A 22,698-nucleotide genomic window follows, 5' to 3' on the forward strand; every position below is an offset into this window, starting at 1 on the left:
TCACTGATGACAGATTTAAAGTATCTCTATCGGTGCATAGACTTGCTAATACCTGTTTCAATGTCTAGCGAATAAATTTAATCCAATATCATTCAAATAAATTTCTCTACCTCTAAGCTAGAACATCCAATCTAATCCTTGACACAGTCACTGGCAATTTTAGAGAAAAAAGTGCTATTGACATGTTGTAAGTGCATTAAATCTCCTGTAGATGTGGGGCTTAGTTACCATGACATGAACCATCATTGAACCATGACTTAGTTCAAGATTACATAGCTATGTATTTTGAGGTTTAACTTGAAATTGGGAAAAGCCTCACTTTTGAGTTGGATCACTTGGGTATTTTCAACCGTCTACTTCGATGAAATTTTTCAGATGAACATGCATATTGATGATTGATGCTATTCAATGCAGAGTTACACAACCGACATCATGCTTGACAATGAAAAATCTCATGCAGCCCAAATTATTGCTGAAATGGAATTAAAACAAATTAATGAACAATAAACACAACTTGCTGAGTCCATTTGCATTTTTACACATATATTTCCACTTTATTACCAAAATTTCAGGGCTCCCAACACATTTTAACTTCAGAAAAGGGTAAAAGAGGACCATTTTCAATCAAAAAGGGGACTAAAGAGGACCAATTAAGATCAAAAAGAGGACCTTGGGAGGACCACTTATAGTTGAACCCAGGGAAGTACCAAAAAGCCAATTAGTTGCCGGCTGGGTTAAATTCGTGAAGATAATTCGTAAATTAACTATAATAATGATGCAATTCCTTTGTCACCTGATAAACTGCGATTTTTATCCATTGAATAACATTATTTACAAATATTTGGATGAGGGGGGGGGGCACTTAGTTCAGCACTTAAGAACGTACGGCAACCTCTTTAGAACTAAATAAGCATAATGATACATTTTGACTTGAACCAGGGATGCTGGTAGTCTCACTGAAAGATAGATAAAGCTGCGCTTCATCATTATTTAGTTTAAAATTATTTTTATGTTTTTCTGTCATGTAATGCTTTTTAATAGCGTTATCATACACCAAACAAAAAAACGTTATTCTCTTGTTGTTTTCCCCAGTCTCTAATTTTGTGTTCCCATTTTCATCAGTTTCATCTAACTATTTGCTGAGAAATTTGCACTTCCCATGACTCGCACTGAAACCTAAAAAATATTGTTTTGATTTTCAACAAAGCTACAACTGAGTTTATAATAAAATTATTTAACATTTGGATTTTAAATTTAATCTCTTACCATAGGGTTCATATCCTTAAGGGAGACAGAAAAAAATTTAAGCACTTTTCAAGAGTAAAAAAATATTTTTCAAGGTACTACCCTAAATTCGCACTATAAATATTGCATGCAGATTTCATTTAATGCTAACATATAAATAACATGAAGTAATATAAAAATAGAGGAAAACAAACTGCTTTTTCTGCAAGAGGACACTTTGATAAAAGATCTGCTCTATTGAAAGTTTTGCTAAAAATGTCTGAAATGCTTAATGACAAAGAGAAGCAGATCACATGAGGCTTAGTTTTACAACTTTAATATTCAAAGTATATTTTCAAGAATCATAAAGCTTAGATTTAAAAAAAAAATCCATGATTGCAAGGCCATGAACGCTTTGAACTTTTATGGGAGGGGGGGGGGGGACTAATTCCCCTCTTTAGCAGGCATCATGACAATGAAATGATGTACATAAATTCAACTTTATGAAATTTTATAATTCAATTTTTTTTCAAATACAAGCAGTTAAAATATTATGCACTCAATTGTTTACATTTAATACCCCCCCCCCCCTATTAAATAACCGCAATAACCGAAAATAAGCTAATAGTAATTAAAATTAAGTTTGCAAAACTAGAAATTTGAATTAAAAACAAAGTTATATTAATTTTTTAGTTATTTAAACAAAAATTAAAACAAGTTAATCTAATGTAGCATGTCAAAACAACTTCAAATTGCCAAAAATATAAAAATATTTATTAGATGCAAAACGATTGAAAGCTCAGATAAGTAAATTTTCACAAACCAAGTTCAAATTTTGGCATATTTCCCATAAAATAAATTTATTTATTTTCTACTAAATTAAACATAAACATGCTAATCTAAGGTAGCATTTGGGAAAATATACATTCGATTGGGTAAATAATTTTAATATTTTCATGATGCAAAAAGATTGAAATTTCAAACACTAAAACTCATTTTCCGCGAAGTCCGAGTAAGTTCAATGTTGCCATCGTTTCCAAAATAAGTACTTCGCTAATTATTGAAATTAAACGAAAAATAAGCTAATCTAAAGTAGAACATGTCAAAAAAAAACTTCCTACTGTCATAAACATCAAAATATTTACAAGATGCAAAAGGATTGAAATTTCAAACGCGAGAAGCAGTTTTCCGCGAAGTCCAAGTAAGTTCAATGTTGCCATCGTTTCCAAAATAAGTACTTCGCTAATTATTGAAATTAAACGAAAAATAAGCTAATCTAAAGTAGTACATGTCAAAAAAACTTCCTACTGTCATAAACATCAAAATATTTACAAGATGCAAAAGGATTGAAATTTCAAACGCGAGAAGCAGTTTTCCGCGAAGTCCAAGTAAGTTCAACGTTGCCATAGCTTTCAAACTAATTCGCTCGTTAATTATTGAAATTAAACGAAAAATAAGGTAATCTAAAGTAGTACATGTAAAAATACCTTCCTACTGTCAAAAACATCAAATTATTTACAAGATGCAAAAGGATTGAAACTTCAAACGCGAGAAGTCGTTTTCCGCGAAGTCCGAGTAAGTTCAATGTTGTCATGGTTTCCAAACTAATTCCTTCGTTAATCATTGATATTAAAAGAAAAATAAGCTAATCTACGGTAGCACATGTCAAAATAACTTCCGATTGTAAAAAACATCAAAATATTTACAAGATGCAAAAGGATTGAAATCTTAAACACGAAAGCAATTTTTCGCGATACTGCATATCGAACATATGTTCAGAAAATTGCCCTGATGAAATATTTTTAAAAGAATTACAAGTAATCAAAAGTGCTGTAGATTGCTTGTAATGATTTTTGAAAGAATTCAAGAATAAAGAAACTTTTCATACTTTTTCAAGCACTTGGAAAATGAACTTTTTTTTTTCAGGAACTTTTCAAGGTTTTTCAAGGGTGTAAAATTTACAAACATATGCGCCTGTAAAAAAAAAAAAAAATGGCGCATGCACCACGAGATTACTTCCGATTTCATTTGCAAAAGGATTACAGTCAACTCTTACTCCCAAGAGGCCGGCTAAAACGTTCCAAATTATGGGAAGTTTCCACACAACAACAGTCTCAAGAGTTTGGGATCCAATGAAAACTTTGATATAAAGGAATATTTGAGTTATTGAGATCCGAGATCGGAAAGTTTATTCGTTTTGTAAACGTAAGGCTGAAATTCGAGAAATATCGGTAGCACCCTGCTCCACGATTCGACGTCATAACTCCTCCCCCAAACCTCTTTTTAATGGATTTCCATGCTGCAGCGGTTAAAGGAGGAGTAATGATGTCAATCTGAAGTGAAATAAAACGGGAAAGTCAGGTTAAGGCGCCACGACCGCGTGTTTGGGTATACAATCTTTTAACGTAATGGAAAACTTTTAAAATCTGATTTTTAAGTAAGAACAATATAAAAGCGGACTAATCGGACCAAAATGATAAAAAGCGGTCTAAAGCGGACTTAACCCTAAAAAACGGACTTTGGCGGGAAAAGCGGACCATTTGGGAGCCCTGAAATTTAAAACTTTGGATCTTAATTTTTATATCTTCGAATATAAGGAAACATTATGTATCATAATTTGAAATATCAACTTTCTAAAACGAATTTTTTTCCTTGAATTTTTTCTTGAAAAAAGAATAGTACATAATGTGGGTGTGACTGTAAGGTCACACCCGCAATATGTACAAAAATCAGTATTTTCAAGCAAATAATCTTATTTTAGGAAGTTGGTACTTCGTATTATAACTCATAATAGTTCTTTATATTCCGATATACTACAATTAAAAGCCAATGTTGAAAACTTCGGAAATAAAGTGCAAATATGGGTGTAGAAATGTCACACCCACGCAAATGGACTGAGTAAACTTCAAGTACAAGTGAAACAGAATAATTACTTTTCCGAAACATAGATAACTAAAAAGGGACGTTCAAGCAGAATATTTTAAAACTACAGTAAAGCCTTGTTTAACCAGCCCTCATCGATCTGAATCACCAGATACCGTAAAACCTGTAAAGTTGACCACCTAGCTAACTTGACTGCTTTTGTCAGGAACGGAATTAGTCCTATCTTATATAATGAAGGAAAACCTCTGTAACTTGATCACCTCTCTATTGACCACCTGTCTATCTTGACCACTAATATACACCAGCTTTGGTTTGGAGTATTGTAAAAAACCCCTTGTAAGTTGACCAGTATTCAACAACATTAGATTGTACTAAAAGTTTCATTAGTTATGCCTCAAATAAGTAACCAGACATTTTTGAAAAACCTATGAATATTTATGTTTCTATCGAAAAACATTGGGCTAATATTAAATCCCACAAAATGAGCCAAACTTCAATAAGGAGTTATTTTTTTGTAAAGTAGATTACCATGGTTACAAATGTACAAGAAAAAATCAAATAAAGAATTTGAGTCACTTTTGACTTGTTATGAGTTTTTAGGAATTGTTAATATCAATTAAGTAGTTTTTCATAAGCAATGAGGCTTTTTTTTTTTTTTTGATCGATTCACAGAAATTTTAAATTTGTATGATACTTTACGCGTCATTCTGGTAAATAATCTCTAAAAATATTTAAACACCATTTTTTCTTATTGTTTGAAAGTAATGTTAAACAATGAAAGTGAGTTTAAAGTATTCCAATTAGTTTAAAAAATAAATGCATGGGACAAGAAATAACAAAAAAAGTTTTCATTACTACCCTCTGTAAGTTGACCACCTGTCTAAGTTGACCACCAAAGTACTGCACCGCAAGTGGTCAACTTACACAGGTTTCACTGTAATCTGAAACAAATTTCCAGACTTTTAAAGAACAATTCATCTTCACAAAAATAATAAATTTAAACTGTGATAGCAAGTGAAATATTTGATTTTTTCTTGCCAAATGTATATTCTTGTGCATAGACTGTACAACAAATTATTATAATCTAAAAAATGTCATGGTGTACTTGAGGCGGCAGTCACTGATGATGATGAAATGTTTGCATGACTGCTTCATTCAAGCATCAAACATATTTAAGACCGAAGAGAGTGGATAACTTCCGTGTTAAGAAATGATGTGATTTTTTTTTTTTTAAATGTGTTCTAAATAATTATATATAATTTCATTGCAAAATATTTTTCTTTAATATAATTAACAGAAAGCCTGCTTATTAACTTAATTTTCAATTCCCTGGAACCCAGTCAGTCTGGAAAAATAAGGTTGCACCAAACTTTGTCATAAATACTTATAAACTTTATTTAGTCAACATGATTAGAATAATGTAAAAATTTTTAAAAAAGATTTAAATACCTAAAATTAAAAAAAATCAAATCAGTTTGACATTATTTTATGCTGCATTTTCAGTCTTAAATAATAATGATGAACACATAAATAATTTATGAATGTTTATTTTTTAAAAAAGGCGCCAGAAATGAACAAGTTTAAAACAGTCTATGAAATAACGAAAACATAGGACACTACTAATGTAAATCAGAGTCAAATTAAAAATGCTAATAAAACATTTTTTTCCACAAGTAAACAGAGTCGTATGAATTCTCAACTTTTCACTCAAAGAATTTTACAAACTTGAAAACAGATTTCCCATGAGTTTGAATCCGATCTTTTCTCTAGAACTGCAGACTGTACAAAATGACTCTTTATAGCATTCACAGGAAGAGTATTTTTTGTCAGTTTGTGAAGACATATGTATCTTCAAAAGTAAATGACTGTAAACAAATTTCTTAAGAGTACGAATTCTGCTAGCAGTCATATGTGTTCTTGTGCAAAATGCCTTTGCACAATATTGACAAAAAAACACTCTTTCATCGGTACAGATAGTCAAATCAATAGTGAACAATTCTACTCGAAGAAATGCTTCTAGAGAAATTACACAAGAATGTAGAAGCACTAGAAGTTATTATATGTGCTGTTAGTGCAAAACCTTTGAAACATATTCATACACAAGTAGTATAATAGCTAGTATAGAGAATCTCTAACTTTGGAATTTTAAAAAAAATGCTGGTATGTGCTCTTCATTTTTTTAGGATTTTTAAACCATATAGAATTGTATACATCTATCTCTTTGATGAAAAAAAAGATATGAAATCAATCATGAGATAATGTTTTTGAAAAAAATTTTCAACAGGAAAACAAAAAGAAAGAAACCATTTTTCAGTATGGGTTAATTCCATATGTGACAGACATTACATCAGACAACTATTTTTCTTAGTTTCAGGTACCAAATATTAAAATATGTTAATAAATTTTGGTGTACTAAGACATTTTTATGCCCTTATTACATAGAAATAAAAAAAAATTTTTGTTGAATTAAATATTTGAGATATAAAGTAATAAAACACTGTGACAGACATTACAAAAAATGGACATGGAAATGAGCCGATACCTCATTATTAACCAACTGCTCTGAATTGATTTATGTTATGGGTTCAAAAAAAAGTTGTTAGTAAACAAAGAATGTTTTCTACAATATTTAAGTGAAAAAAGTAAAAATTTCAGAAAAGGTTTTTTTTTAAAAAATATTTCAACTATGTGACAGACATTACAAGATTTTGTGACAGACATTACACGTGCAAAATTTTTATTTAAATTTCTATCAGTAAATGAAAAATATTTATTTCTTATGACATTAAATGTTACAAATTGAATACTTAAAAGATTTGGAAGAAGAAAAATTGTTAAACTACATTATTAAAGTTTGTAAAACCCACAAGAGTTGACCAAAGTTGGAGCAACTGTGGTCACTACTATTTGTGTTTTATTATACCAAACAGCATGGTCTTCTGACTCAAATTTAAGTAGTCCTTTTATTTTGGCTGGCACGAAACACTTTATTTAGTACTGTTCTCCCTCTGTTTTAATTATTATACCATTAAACTTTTCATTGTCATATGTTGCAGTGACCCACTGACTGCATTGAAATTCTTCACTACCTGGAGGTAATGGTTTTAAAGAGCTTTCCACGCATTCTCCAGTTTTAAAATTAAAAATTATTCCTTTTTTGCTGTCTGATATTGAACTATAAAATATTTTCCCTTCAGAGCAAGAACGGAAACAGTGTGCTTTCCTGGTATTTGGAATTCCCTTGATTTCTTCATCATCTATTCTCCACAAATTATCCCAATCTGCTTTCATTGCTTGAATGTTTTTTTCTGACCTGAACAATACATTTATTCCAGGACAAACCCTTTTTGCTGCTTCAGCAAATTCAAAAGCAGTTCTTGGGTCAATCGTCCTAGCTCTACTAGCCTCTCTTACACGTCGTTTTATGGTTCCACCAATGCCATCGATGCAACCTTTATTATGGGAGGTGACTGAAAAATGCCACGCTGTTGAGAATTTACTCTGAGTCATAGCGTAAATGGTGTACTTTTGTTTAAAATGTTGTGATGTACCATCAGATATAAATTCAACATGCTTCATTTTAAACTGGGGATGTTTTTCAGAAAACCGTTCAAATATTACGTCATTAAATGTTATGACAGCATATCTGTCATGATTTTAAGATAATCAGACACAACAACATAGGGTTCAGAACTTACATTAGCACTCTCCGGTGTTTCTCGATAATATAACATAGTTGTGTAAATTGTGGTTGATGTACTTTGCCAATGAGCTGACTGTATTTCATCTTGATAGACATGGGCATAGTTTTCACTAAAATCAACATGAAATAAAAGTGTGCCATAAGATATATTCGATTTAAGGTTTTCCAAATATTTTGATTGTTTGCGCTTTACATAAACATCCCATAAGAAATAAGGCAGTTTTTTCTCCAGCAATTCCACCACATCATTTAATATTCCATTACTCTTGTTTCTTACTAGATTTCCATCTTTGGATTTTATCCATTGTCGAAAGCTTAATTCAGTCTCCAACTCATTTGAATTCAGATTTTCCACTAATCTTTTGAAAAGCTTCAATTCTCCACAAGTTTCACAAGTTTGTAACATGCAGTTTTCATTTTCATCGTTGCAAACAACTGTTTTCAAACTCTGATGTACTTTTTGAGAAACATGTCGCAGATTCTAGAAGCAATCTAGTATTCTCGTGATAAATGCACAAACACATATTATTCGGAGTTTCTCGACTTAAAAAAATATGTCTAGGTCTTATCAACTTAGAAATTGTTACAATTTGATGTTTGCATATTTAAATAAACTATTGTGACAGACATTACACATGTGACAGACATTACATATGTGACAGACATTACAAATTTAAAAACCCTCTATATAATTCAATCTTTTAGGTTTTTTAAAATTAACTACATGGACATGTTTCTTATAACACAGAATAAGAGGAAATATAAATAAAAGAATAAGATATGAACATATAATTGTTAAAACTTAAAAAAATTATGTTTTTTGTGACAGACATTACAGGTCTCAGAAAGATTATTCTAAAACCTCTAAAAAATTCAAAAATATTTTTTATCAATAACTTTGATGTTTTTCAAGTGCTTATGAATCATTTTTCTTGACTAATAAAACTTTTGAAAGGGATCCATTTCAAATTTTTAATTTAAAGGAAAATCAAAGTTGTGAAAATAAAGCTTGTAGTTTTGGTCACAGAATTCACTCTAAAAAATACTTTTTAAAAAATATTAAGATATAATAATAGCAGTGAATTTTATTAATTTCAAAAAATTTGTCTTATTTCCTACACATTATGATCCAAAACTAAAAGTTTTGATGAAATTTAAAAATTAGCAACTATGTCCACATATTCATGGAATTAACCTATGGAGTCTCCTACGCTTCTTCAAGAGTGAGAAAAAAGGAAATGCTTCTGAACAAAACTTGCAAGTTTACGACAATTTTTCAGCTGCATGAACATTCATGTGTTTCTTTAAGCTTGAATTAACAGAAAAGGTCTTTGAACAACATTTACAGGAGTACGGTTTTTCCCCAGTATGGACTCTTAAATGCTTTTTCAATCCTGTACCTTGAGCAAATGTCTTAGAACAGTATTCACAGGCATATGGCTTTTCGCCAGTATGGACTCTCATATGCAATTTCAGGTTTGAAGAAAAAGCAAATTTCTTTGAGCAATGATTACATACATATGGTTTTTCTCCACTGTGAATTCTCATATGTGCCCTTAAAATTGAACCTTGAGAAAAGGTCTTTGGACAACACTCGCACGAGAACGGTTTTTCTCCAGTATGGACTCTTAAATGTGCCTTCAATGTTTCAGCTTGAGCAAATGTCTTAGAACAGTATTCACATGCATAGGGTTTTTCACCAGTATGAACTCTCATATGTGCTGTCAGGTTTGTATGAAAAGAGAAGGTCTTAGAGCAATGTTTGCACACATATGGTTTTTCGCCAGTATGAATTCTCATATGATTCTTTAAATATTTCTCAAACGGAAATGTTTTTGAACAGAACTCGCAGGAATAGAGATTTTCTCCAGTACATGCTTTTGAATTCGATTCTTCAGCTTGAGAAACTCCTGCATGGGCTCGCATATGTGTTTTTAAGCTGGAAGAGTGAGAAAAAGTCATTGAACAATAGTCACACGAGTAAGGTTTTTCTCCGGTATGAACTCTTAAATGCCTCTTCATAAGTGAAGCGACAGAAAATTTCTTTGAACAGTATTCACATGCATATGGCTTTTCACCAGTATGGATTTTCATATGAGACTTTAAGGTTGAAACATGAGCAAAAGCCATTGAGCAACACTCACAGGAGTACGGTTTTTCTCCAGTATGGACCCTTAAATGTCTCTTCATTAATGAACTCACAGCAAATGTCTTAGAACAGTATTCACATGCATATGGCTTTTCTCCAGTATGGACTCGCATATGTGCCCTTAACCTTGAAACCTGAGAGAAGGTCATTGGACAACTCTCACAGGAGTATGGTTTTTTTCCAGTATGAACTATTAAATGTCTCTTCATTCCTGAACCTGTAGTAAATGTCTTAGAACAGTATTCACATGCATATGGTTTTTCGCCAGTATGGACTCTCATATGACTTTTCAAGGTTGAAGAAAATGCAAATTTCTTTGAGCAATGCTTACATATATATGGTTTTTTGCCAGTGTGGACTGTCATATGTGAATTTAAACCTGAAACTTGAGAAAAAGACATTGAACAAGAGTCACATGAATACGGTTTTTCTCCAGTATGGACTCGCCTATGTGCCTTTAACCTTGAAGCGAGAGAAAAGGTCATTGGACAACACTCACACGAGTATGGTTTTTCTCCGATATGGACTTTTAAATGTTTTTTCATTTCTGAAGGTCGAGAAAATGTCTTTGAACAGTACTCACATGCGTGTGGTTTCTTGCCAGTCTGGGCCCTCATATGTGTTTTTAAGCTGGAACCTGGAGAAGAGGCCATTTTGAATAACATTCACACAAGTAGAAGTTTTCTTAACTGTGGACTCTTAAATATGTCAGTGTAAATAAATAAAGACAGTTACAAACACATTTTAAGTTTGGTTTTTCCGATACTCAATAAATATGTCAAGTCTCCGGAAATAATAAGAGAGAACTTGTTGATGACATGCAGAATGTTTTTTCACATTAAAGACAAAATGAGATCCTCGTAGAAAATGTCTTCTGCCAGCAATCACATTATTTAATAACTAGAAAGAACTTGACAGACATGAGTCACCAAGAAGTGCAATATTTCTTAAAAGAGCATTCACTGATGACAGATTTAAAGTATCTCTATCGGTGCATAGACCTTGCTAATACCTGTTTAAATGTTTAGCGAATAAATTTAATCCAATATCATTCAAATAAATTTCTCTACCTCTAAGCTAGAACATCCAATCTAATCCTTGACACAGTAACTGGCAACTTTAGAGAAAAAAGTGCTGGTGAAATATTATAATTTTGTAAGTGCATTAAATCTCCGGTGGATGTGGGGCTTAGTTACCATGATATGAACCATCATTGAACCATGACTTAGTTCAAGATTACATAGCTATGTATTTTGAGGTTTAACTTGAAATTGGGAAAAACCTCACTTTTGAGTTGGGTCACTTGGGTTATTTTCAACCGTCTACTTCGATGAAATTTTTCAGACGAACATGCATATTGGTGATTGATGATATTCAATGCAGAGTTACACAACCAACATCATGCTTGACAATGAAAAATCTCATGCAGTAATTATTGCTGAAATGGAATTAAAACAAATTAGTGAACAATAAACACAACTTGCTGAGTCCATTTGCATTTTTACACATATATTTCCAATTTATTACCAAAATTTAGAACTTTGGATTTTAATTTTGATATCTTCGAATATAAGGAAACATTTTATGTATCATAATGTGAAATATCAACTTTCTAAAATAAATTTTTTTCTTTGAATTTTTTCTTGAAAAAAAAAAAAGTACATAATGTGGGTGTGACTGTAAGGTCACACCCGCAACATGTACAAAAATCAGTATTTTCAAGCAAATAATCTTATTTTAGGAAGTTGGTACTTCGTATTATAACTCATAATAGTTCTTTATATTCCAATATACTACAATTAAAAGCCAATGTTGAAAACTTCGGAAATAAAGTGCAAATATGGGTGTAGAGATGTCACACCCACGCAAATGGATTGAGTAAACTTCAAGTACAAGGGAAACAGAATAATTACTTTTCCGAAACATAGATAACTAAAAAGGGACGTTCAAGCAGAATATTTTAAAACTACAGTAAAGCCTTGTTTAACCAGCCCTCATCGATCTGAATCGCCAGATACAGTAAAACCTGTAAAGTTGACCACCTTTGTAAGTTGACCACCTAGCTAAGTTGACTGCTTTTGTCAGGAACGGAATTAGTCCTATCTTATATAATGAAGGAAAACCTCTGTAACTTGATCACCTCTCTATCTTGACCACCTGTCTATCTTGACCATTAATATACACCAGCTTTGGTTTGGAATATTGTAAAAAACCCTTTGTAAGTTGACCACTATTCAACAACATTAGATTGTACTAAAAGTTTCATCAGTTATGCCTCAAATAAGTAACCAGACACTTTTGAAAAACCTATGAATATTTATGTTTCTATCGAAAAACATTGGGCTAACGTTAAGTCCCACAAAATGAGCCAAACTTCAATAAGGAGTTATTTTTTTGTAAAGTAGATTACCGTGGTTACAAATGTACAAGAAAAAATCAAATAAAGAATTTGAGTCACTTTTGACTTATGAGTTTTTAGGAATTGTTAATATCAATTAAGTAGTTTTTCATAAGCAATGAGGCTTTTTTTTTTTTGATCAATTCACAGAAATTTTAAATTTGTATGATACATTACGCGTCATTCTGGTAAATAATCTCTAAAAATATTTAAACACCATTTCTTATTATTGTTTTAAAGTAATGTTAAACAATGAAAGTGAGTTTAAAGTATTCCAATTAGTTTAAAAAATGAATGCATTGGACAAGAAATAACAAAAAAAGTTTTCATTACTACCCTCTGTAAGTTGACCACCTGTCTAAGTTGACCACCAAAGTACTGCACCGCAAGTGGTCAACTTACACTAAAGAACAATTTATCTTCACGTAAATAACAAATTTAAATTGTGATAGCAAGTGAAACATTTGATTTTTTCTTGCCAAATGTATATTCTTGTGCATAGACTGTACAACAAATTATTATAATCTAAAAAATGTCATGGTGTACTTTAGGCGGCAGTCACTCATGATGATGAAATGTTTGCATGACTGCTTCATTCAAGCATCAAACATATTTAAGACCGAAGAGAGTGGATAACTTCCGTGTTAAGAAATGATGTGATTTTTTTTTTTTAAATGTGTTCTAAATAATTATATATAATTTCATTGCAAAATATTTTTCTTTAATATAATTAACAGAAAGCCTGCTTATTAACTTAATTTTCAATTCCCTGGAACCCAGTCAGTCTGGAAAAATAAGGTTGCACCAAACTTTGTCATAAATACTTATAAACTTTATTTAGTCAACATGATTAGAATAATGTAAAAATTTTTAAAAAAGATTTAAATACCTAAAATTAAAAAAAATCAAATCAGTTTGACATTATTTTATGCTGCATTTTCAGTCTTAAATAATAATGATGAACACATAAATAATTTATGAATGTTTATTTTTTAAAAAAGGCGCCAGAAATGAACAAGTTTAAAACAGTCTATGAAATAACGAAAACATAGGACACTACTAATGTAAATCAGAGTCAAATTAAAAATGCTAATAAAACATTTTTTTCCACAAGTAAACAGAGTCGTATGCATTCTCAACTTTTCACTCAAACAATTTTACAAACTTGAAAACAGATTTCCCATGAGTGTGAATCCCATCTTTTCTCTAGAACTGCAGACTGTACAAAATGTCTCTTTATAACATTCACAGGAAAAGTATTTTTTGTCAGTTTATGAAGCCATATGTATCTCCAAAAGTAAATGAATGTAAACAAATTTCATAAGAGTACGGATTCTGCTAGCAGTCATATGTATTCTTGTGCAAAATGCCTTTGCACAATAGCCTTTGCACAATATTGACAAAAGAACTCTTTCATCGGTACAGATAGTCAAATCAATAGTGATCAATTCTACTTGAAGAAATGCTTCTAGAGAAATACACAAGTAGTATAATAGCTAGTATAGAGAATCTCTAACTTTGGAGTTAAAAAAAAATGCTGGTATGTGCTTTTCACTCTTTTAGGATTTTTAGACTGTATAGAATCGTATACATCTGTCACTTTGATGAAAAAAAAAACATGTGAATTAAATCATGAGATAATGTTTTTGAAAAAAATTTCAACAGAAAAACAAAAAGAAAGATACCATTTTTCAGTATGGAGTCTTCTACGCTGCTTCAAGAATGAGAAAAAAGGAAATGCTTCAGAACAAAACTTACAAGTTTACGACGATTTTTCAGCTGCATGAACTCTCATGTGTTTCTTTAAGCTTGAATTAACAGAAAAGGTCTTTGAACAACATTTACAGGAGTACGGTTTTTCCCCAGTATGGACTCTTAAATGCTTTTTCATTCCGGTACCTTGAGCAAACGTCTTACAACAGTATTCACAGACATATGGCTTTTCGCCAGTATGGACCCTCATATGCAATTTCAGGTTTGAAGAAAAAGCAAATTTCTTTGAGCAATGATTACATACATATGGTTTTTCACCAGTGTGAAGTCTCATGTGCGCCTTTAAGCCTGAACCTTGAGAAAACGTCTTTGGACAACACTCGCACGAGAACGGTTTTTCTCCAGTATGGAGTCTTAAATGTGCCTTCAATGTTTCAGCTTGAGCAAATGTCTTAGAACAGTATTCACATGCATAGGGTTTTTCACCAGTATGAACTCTCATATGTGCTGTCAGGTTTGTACAAAAAGAGAATGTCTTAGAGCAATGTTTGCACACATATGGTTTTTCGCCAGTATGAATTCTCATATGTGCTGTCAGGTTTGTACAAAAAGAGAATGTCTTAGAGCAATGTTTGCACACATATGGTTTTTCGCCAGTATGAATTCTCATATGATTCTTTAAATATTTCACAAACGGAAATGTTTTTGAACAGAACTCGCAGGAATAGAGATTTTCTCCAGTCGGTACTTTCAAATTCGATTCTTCAGCTTGAAAAACTCCTGCATGGGCTCGCATATGTGTTTTTAAGCTGGAAGAGTGAGAAAAAGTCATTGAACAATAGTCACACGAGTAAGGTTTTTCTCTGGTATGAACTCTTAAATGCCTCTTCATAAGTGAAGCGACAGAAAATTTCTTTGAACAGTATTCACATGCATATGGCTTTTCGCCAGTATGGATTTTCATATGTGACTTTAAGGTTGAAACATGAGCAAAAGCCATTGAGCAACACTCACAGGAGTACGGTTTTTCTCCAGTATGGACCCTTAAATGTCTCTTCATTAATGAACTCACAGCAAATGTCTTAGAACAGTATTCACATGCATATGGTTTTTCACCAGTATGGACTCTCACATGCACTTTCAGGTTTGAAGAAAAAGCAAATTTCTTTGAGCAATGCTTACATACATATGGTTTTTCTCCAGTATGAATTCTCATATGCGTCTTTAACCATGAAGCTTGAGAAAAAGACATTGGACAACACTCACACGAGTACGGTTTTTCTCCAGTATGGACTCGCATATGTGCCCTTAACCTTGAAACCTGAGAAAAGGTCATTGGACAACTCTCACAGGAGTATGGTTTTTTTCCAGTATGAACTATTAAATGTCTCTTCATTCCTGAACCTGTAGTAAATGTCTTAGAACAGTATTCACATGCATATGGTTTTTCGCCAGTATGGACTCTCACATGCACTTTCAGGTTTGAAGAAAAAGCAAATTTCTTTGAGCAATGCTTACATACATATGGTTTTTCGCCAGTGTGAAGTCTCATGTGTGCCTTTAAGCCTGAACCTTGAGAAAAGGTCTTTGGACAAAACTCACACGAGAACGGTTTTTCTCCAGTATGGAGTCTTAAATGTGCCTTCAATGTTTCAGCTTGAGCAAAGGTCTTCGAAAAGTATTCGCATGCATAGGGTTTTTCACCAGTATGAACTCTCATAGTTGCTGTCAGGTTTGTATGAAAAGAGAATGTCTTAGAGCAATGTTTGCACACATATGGTTTTTCGCCAGTATGAATTCTCATATGATTCTTTAAATATTTCTCAAACGGGAATGTTTTTGAACAGAACTCCCAGGAATAGAGATTTTCTCCAGTAGGTACTTTCAAATTCGATTCTTCAGCTTGAGGAACTCCTGCATGGGCTCGCATATGTGTCTTTAAGCTGGAAGAGTGAGAAAAAGCCATTGAACAATAGTCACACGAGTAAGGTTTTTCTCCAGTATGGACTCTTAAATGCCTCTTCATAAGTGAAGCGACAGAAAATTTCTTTGAACAGTATTCACATGCATATGGCTTTTCGCCAGTATGGATTTTCATATGAGACTTTAAGGCTGAAACATGAGAAAAAGCCATTGAGCAACACTCACAGGAGTACGGTTTTTCTCCAGTATGGACCCTTAAATGTCTCTTCATTGCCGTACCTGTAGTAAATTTCTTAGAACAGTATTCACATGCATATGGTTTTTCGCCAGTATGGATTCTAATATGCACTCTCAGGTTTGAAGAAACAGCAAATTTCTTTGAGCAATGCTTACACTTATATGGTTTTTCACCACTGTGGACTCTCATATGTGAATTTAAGCTTGAAACTTGAGAAAAAGACTTTGAACAAGATTCACACGAGTATGGTTTTTCTCCAGTATGAACTCGCATATGAGTATTCAACTTTGAAACCTGAGAAAAGGTCATTGGACAACACTCACACGAGTATGGTTTTTCTCCAATATGAACTTTTAAATGTTTTTTCATTTCTGAAGGTCGAGAAAATGTCTTTGAACAGTACTTACACACTTGTGATTTCTTGCCAGTCTGCACCCTCATACGTGCTTTTAAGCTGGAAGCTGGAGAAGAGGCCATTGAATAACAATCACACAAGTAGAGATTTTTTTTAACTTTATACTCTTAAATGTGTCGGTGGATAGAAATAAAGACAATAACAGACATATATTTCAAATTTGTGGTTTTTCTGATACTTAATAAATTTGTTAAACCTCTGGCAAAATCTTGTTGTTTGTAACATGTAGAATGTTTCTCTACATTAAAGACAAAATAAGAACCTCATAGAAAGTTCCTTCTGTTAGCAATCACATTATTTAAAAACTAAAAAGAAATTGATAAACATGAATCCCGAAAGAGTATTGCTTTTTAAAAAAACACTCACTAAAGACAGATTCAAAGTATCTCTAACTGTGCATAGTTCATGCTAATATCTGTTTCAAACCAAAAGAATGAATTTAATTTAAACAAAGTAAAATATATTTTTTCTTTTTCTACGAACGAACATCCAATGCAATATTTGACATACTCATTGCAACATTACAAAAAAGAGTGCTTGTGACATGTTATAATTTTGCAAATCTACTAAATCTCCTCTGGATGATGATTGGCTTAGTTCAAGATTACATAGCTCCGTATTGTTAAGTTTAACTTGGAATTTGGGAAAATTCTCACTTGGGTATTTTCAACCGTCGATATTTTTTTCCAGATGAACATGCTTGCTGGGTGTGATTCAATTTAGAGTTACGCAACTGACATCACGCTTGTCAATGTAAAATCTCATGCAGGCTGAATTATTGCTGAAACAAAATTGAAACAAATTAGTGTATAATAAAAACAACTTCCGTCCATTTGCATGGGTGTGACATTTTTATGCATATATTTCCACTTTGTTCCCAAAATTTAAAACCTTGGAATATAATTTGGATATACAGTAGACCCTCGTTTTATGTAGGGGTTACATTCCAGGAAAAGCGAAACGGCCTAAATCGATACCTAATACTAGTGCTAAGATAGGGGTTTGGTTCCGTAGATAACAAAATACTTCATTCTAGTGATGACTAATTGTATAAAAAGTTTAATGTGTCCTTATATCGACTTTCATGCACAACATGCATGAAGAAAACATAAATTAATTTCTTGTCCTGTTTATAAAGAAGAGCTGGCTGTGATCTCCTTTTGGCATTCATCAAGAATTTTTCTCTGTAATTCTTTGCAGAGCATCAACGCATCTATGATCACTTGCGTCATTTCCACGATAGAATCTTCCTTCACTAACAAATCAGAAAGATCATTTCTACTGTCTAGGAATGGCTCAAAATTTTCAATGCAAACGTTTTCAGTTGTGCATCACCGATGTAGGTATCCTCGTTGGTTTTGGCCTCCTGTGTTACTCCTAAAAGCTCTTCTTCAGTGAGTTCTGAACTGTGTGAGTTTAATAACTTTACTTCTGGGAAGAGTTCTGGAACCCATTGCATAAAATTTCTCCCATGGCCCAAGCTTGATTACTAGCACGCCAAAATGCATTCGATTATGTGTAATCTGCAATATTTAGGAGTTTGGATTTTGAAAGAGGGGACAATTTAATCTGTTTGCATTGCCACATCCGCGTAAAACCGAAACTCATTCGCGTAAAATACAATAAAGGTGTCAAATTTTAAACCACATAAAATAAACCCGTGTAAAACGAGGGTCTACTGTATTCGAATACAAGGAACTATTATTTTTATTAATAATAAATCTGACAGTCTGTCTGGATCTCTGTCTGTCTGTGACCCGCACAGCGCCTGGATCGTCGGGCTGATTTTTATGAAATTTGGCACAAAGTTAGTTTGCAGCATGGGGATGTGCACCTCAAAGCGATTTTTTAAAAATCAAGATTTTGTTCTTTTTCTATTTCAATTTTAAGAAAATTTTACAGAGCAAATTATCACAACGTGGAAGAGTAAATTACGAAATTATCATAAGGTGGAATCGTAACATTGGCGAGCAAATGAACATAGCAAATTGGCGAGAAATTCATCATCCATTATTTGTAAATATACAGGCGAACCAAATGACCTTTTGATTTATAACTACAGGCAAAGCCGTGCGGGAACACAATGAACAGATAAATAATTCATATACAAATACAAATACAAAAGTGACGACCAGCAACAGGCTCTGGGCCCAGCTAGACTGGTCCTAGTCAATTTACAATCCCCAATGAAGATCAATGGCCCTCTTTAAACTATCTACTCCCTTGCTCATTACCACCTCTTCCGGTAAGCTGTTCCAAGGTTCCACTACCCTGCTAAAATAATAATTTTTCCTAATATCCATGTTAGCCTGAGATTTAAATAGCTTAAAACAATGACCCCTTGTCCTGTTTTCAGTGCTAAACTTTAGCCCCGTAACATACGTTTTAATAAATTACGTAACAACGTTTTAATAAATTTAAACAGCTGAATCATGTCCCCTCGGTCTCTTCTTTGCTCAAGACTGTACATTTTTAGCCTTCTAAGCCTGGAATCATAATCTAAGTGGGAAAGTCCTCTTATTAGCCTTGTAGCCCGCCTTTGAACCCTTTCCAATACATTAATGTCTTTCTTAAGATAAGGAGGATCATGAAAGTTTATTAAAAATTAAGTACATTAATTACCATGTTTAAAGCAGTGTGTTATAATGAAAACATAGGACACTACTAATGTAAATAAGAGTCAACTTAGAAATGCTGATAATACATTTATTTCCATAAGTAAAACACTGTTAGTCATATGAATTCTCAACTTCTCAGACAAAGAATTTCAAACCTCAAAAAGGATTGCACAAAAGTATGAATAGACTCCTAACTATAAAACAGTAGATTGTAGAAACTTTCTCCTTATAGCATTCACAGGAAATGTATTTTTTGCTAGTTTGCAAAATCACATTAATTCTTAACAGTTCATATCAAAGAAATGCTTCTAGACGAATTTCACAACAGTATAGAGTCTGCAGAAGTTACTGTTTGCTTTCACTTTTTTCTAATTGCAGAAAATGTTTTTGCACAGCTATGTACAATCTCTCACTTTGAAATTAAAAAAAAAAATGCTTTCATGTAATATTCACACACTAAAGATTTCTAGGCCATATGAAATCGGATAATTTTTTTTTACAATAGGAGGAGGAGGGGTGAGTTCAAAGCATAATATTAGGGGAATTGGAAAGTTAGGTCGGTCCTTTTCTAAAATTTTTTTAAAGTTTCTTATTTTTCATTAATGATGTAATTACCCTCACTATCAATAGTTTGTTGCATCGAGTGTGCAAATTTTTAATCTCGGTACCCGGGTAGATAAAAATCAATTGATATTTGGAGTAAAATGACAGAAAATGACAGCTTGGATACAAGCCAAATTTTCAAGTTCTTGTCTCACAGAAAATGTTTTAGTGATCAGAAGAAAGAGAAACCAGATGGTGCAATTTATGGCGAGAATATTTACACTATTATCAGCAGAGAAAGAATGACACTGAAGTATGGTAATGCAAGATTACGCTTCTGAAGGCCAACCAGCCCTCAAGAAAAAAAAGCTGTGGGTCCTGCTTCCCCCATCAAACTCACCTGACATTGCGCCACCTGATTACTCTTTGTTCTGATTCATATGTGACAAAAAAAAACTTAAAATTTCTCCAATACAAAAAATGCCATCTCCAGAGATTTTACTCAAAAATCAATTAATTTCCATGCATCCAGGGTTGAAAATTTGTGCACATGGCAAAGGATTTTTTTTATAAAGATGGTAATTATATTGTTCAGTAAAAACTTTTATTAAAAAATCCTTTAAGAAAAAACTTTGTTTCCCGGTCTCCTAACATCATGTTTTTGAACAAAAAGCGCAAAATTGAATATTTCTATATATATTCTATATATAATATATGAAGTGATATATTTCTGAATATGGCGTCCAATATACTGCTTCAAGTGTGTGAAAACAGGAAATACTTTTTACTAGAGACGTACGGAGTACTCGGTAACTACTCGGTACTCGGCCAATACCGAGTAGTTGCAAAAAATTGAATATTGTCCAAGACAGATAATAAAATTTATAAAAAAAGAGCAAGCATTATATTCTGCAATCATTTACAATTTAAATTTATAAGTCAAATTTTAATTTTGAGAATAATGAAGTTTGTAATGCTTCAGTGGAATTAGTCTTTATTTTAATGTCCCCAAAGTTAATAAAACTTATTTATTAAAAATTATGCAAAAAAGGTAAGTATAGAAAATATGGAATTTTTATATTAAAAATGGATTTTTGCTACAAACAAAAATTAGTTATAAAAATATAAAATTCCTTTGCTTAAAAAATAAAAAGAAATAAAACAACATTAAAAGCACAATGCAGGAACACTGCAGACACGTGTTTTGGTATTACAAGGAATTCCTTTTTCAATGCACAAAATGGGAGCTCGTGAATTTAAAGGCATCTGACAAAGGTCGGATTTTTTTGTCGAATGTCTTTACATTCTTTAGCTGACATGTTATGCACTGAAAAAGACGTTCCTTGTAACGGCGGGGGGGGGGGGGGGGGGGGGGGGGCAGAAACACGTGTCTGCAGTGTTTCTGTACATTTGCTTCATCTACTTTTAAAAATTATTTATGTTTGGCCGACTAGAATTATAATTGATTGGTATACAGTGAAACCCCTCCTAACGGACACCCCTCAAAGGAGGACAATTTTTAATTCCCCACTTCCAATGCAAATAACATTATTAAGCCCCTGTCCTGCGGACACCTCCCTATTGCGGACAAAAAAAATTGTCCTGTTAGTGTCCGCATTAGAGGGGTTTTACTGTCATTTGTTTTAATTCCAACTTGAATCATCATACCTTTTGATTATTTAATTTTAGTTTTAAAAATATTTTTTTTGAAACAAACAAAATTGTTTATATAATGCATAATTAAATATCAGCAGGAATTTAGTTTTAAAAACTATTATATGGACAAGGAGGTCTATACTACTATTCCAATAAGTTCAAAATTCATCACATGTGTGTCGGTGGTTCTTTTTAAAACATAATTGGTACTTGGTAACTCGGCCGAGTAGTGAAAGGGCGAGTACTCTGTACTCGGCCAAAGTGCTACTCGGTACGTCTCTACTTTTTACCATTTTAACAAAACTTGCATACTTACGGTTTATCAACAGCATGAGTTCTCATGTGTCTCTTTAAGCTTGAATCATGAGAAAAGGCAGCGGAACAATATTCACACGAGTACGGCTTTTCTCCAGTGTGGACTCTTAAATGTCTCTTTATTCCCGAAGCTTGAGTAAATGTCTTAGAACAGTATTCACATGCATATGGCTTCTCCCCCGTATGAACTCTCATGTGTACTGTCAGGTTTGAAGCATAAGAGAATGACCTTGAGCAATGTTTACAGAGATATGGTTTTTCACCAGTGTGGACTCTCATGTGTGTCCTTAAGTCTGAAGCTTGAGAAAAGGTCATTGGACAACACTCACACGAGTACGGTTTTTCTCCAGTATGGACTCTTGAATGTTTTTTCATTTCTGAAGGTCGAGAAAACGTCTTCGAACAGTTTGCACATGCAAACAGCTTTTTGCCAGTGTGAACTCTCGTGTGTGTCCTTAAGTCTGAAGCTTGAGAAAAGGTCATTGGACAACACTCACACAAGTACGGTTTTTCTCCAGTATGGACTCTTGAATGTTTTTTCATTTCTGAAGGTCGAGAAAACGTCTTCGAACAGTTTGCACATGCATACAGCTTTTTGCCAGTGTGAACTCTCGTGTGAGTCCTTAAGTCTGAAGCTTGAGAAAAGGTCATTGGACAACACTCACACGAGTACGGTCTTTCTCCAGTATGGACTCTTGAATGTTTTTTCATTTCTGAAGGTCGAGAAAACGTCTTCGAACAGTTTGCACATGCATACAGCTTTTTGCCAGTGTGAACTCTCGTGTGTGTCCTTAAGTCTGAAGCTTGAGAAAAGGTCATTGGACAACACTCACACAAGTACGGTTTTTCTCCAGTATGGACTCTTGAATGTTTTTTCATTTCTGAAGGTCGAGAAAACGTCTTCGAACAGTTTGCACATG

At 33.0% G+C, this 22,698-nt stretch overlaps 1 protein-coding gene across 1 annotated transcript; it reads right to left on the minus strand.

The window, feature by feature from the left end:
• Positions 1-452: 452 nt before the first annotated feature.
• Positions 453-21,973, minus strand: LOC129226250 (zinc finger protein 558-like). The gene is made up of 5 exons (XM_054860851.1): positions 21,780-21,973; positions 16,219-16,272; positions 14,677-14,879; positions 9,379-9,531; positions 453-472 (listed from the first exon to the last, which is right to left on the minus strand). Exons 1-5 carry the CDS (start codon positions 21,971-21,973, stop codon positions 453-455), a joined length of 624 nt encoding a protein of 207 aa, XP_054716826.1.
• Positions 21,974-22,698: the final 725 nt, after the last annotated feature.

This window comes from Uloborus diversus, chromosome 7 (genome assembly GCF_026930045.1).
Source record: "Uloborus diversus isolate 005 chromosome 7, Udiv.v.3.1, whole genome shotgun sequence".
Classification (NCBI taxonomy): domain Eukaryota; kingdom Metazoa; phylum Arthropoda; class Arachnida; order Araneae; family Uloboridae; genus Uloborus; species Uloborus diversus.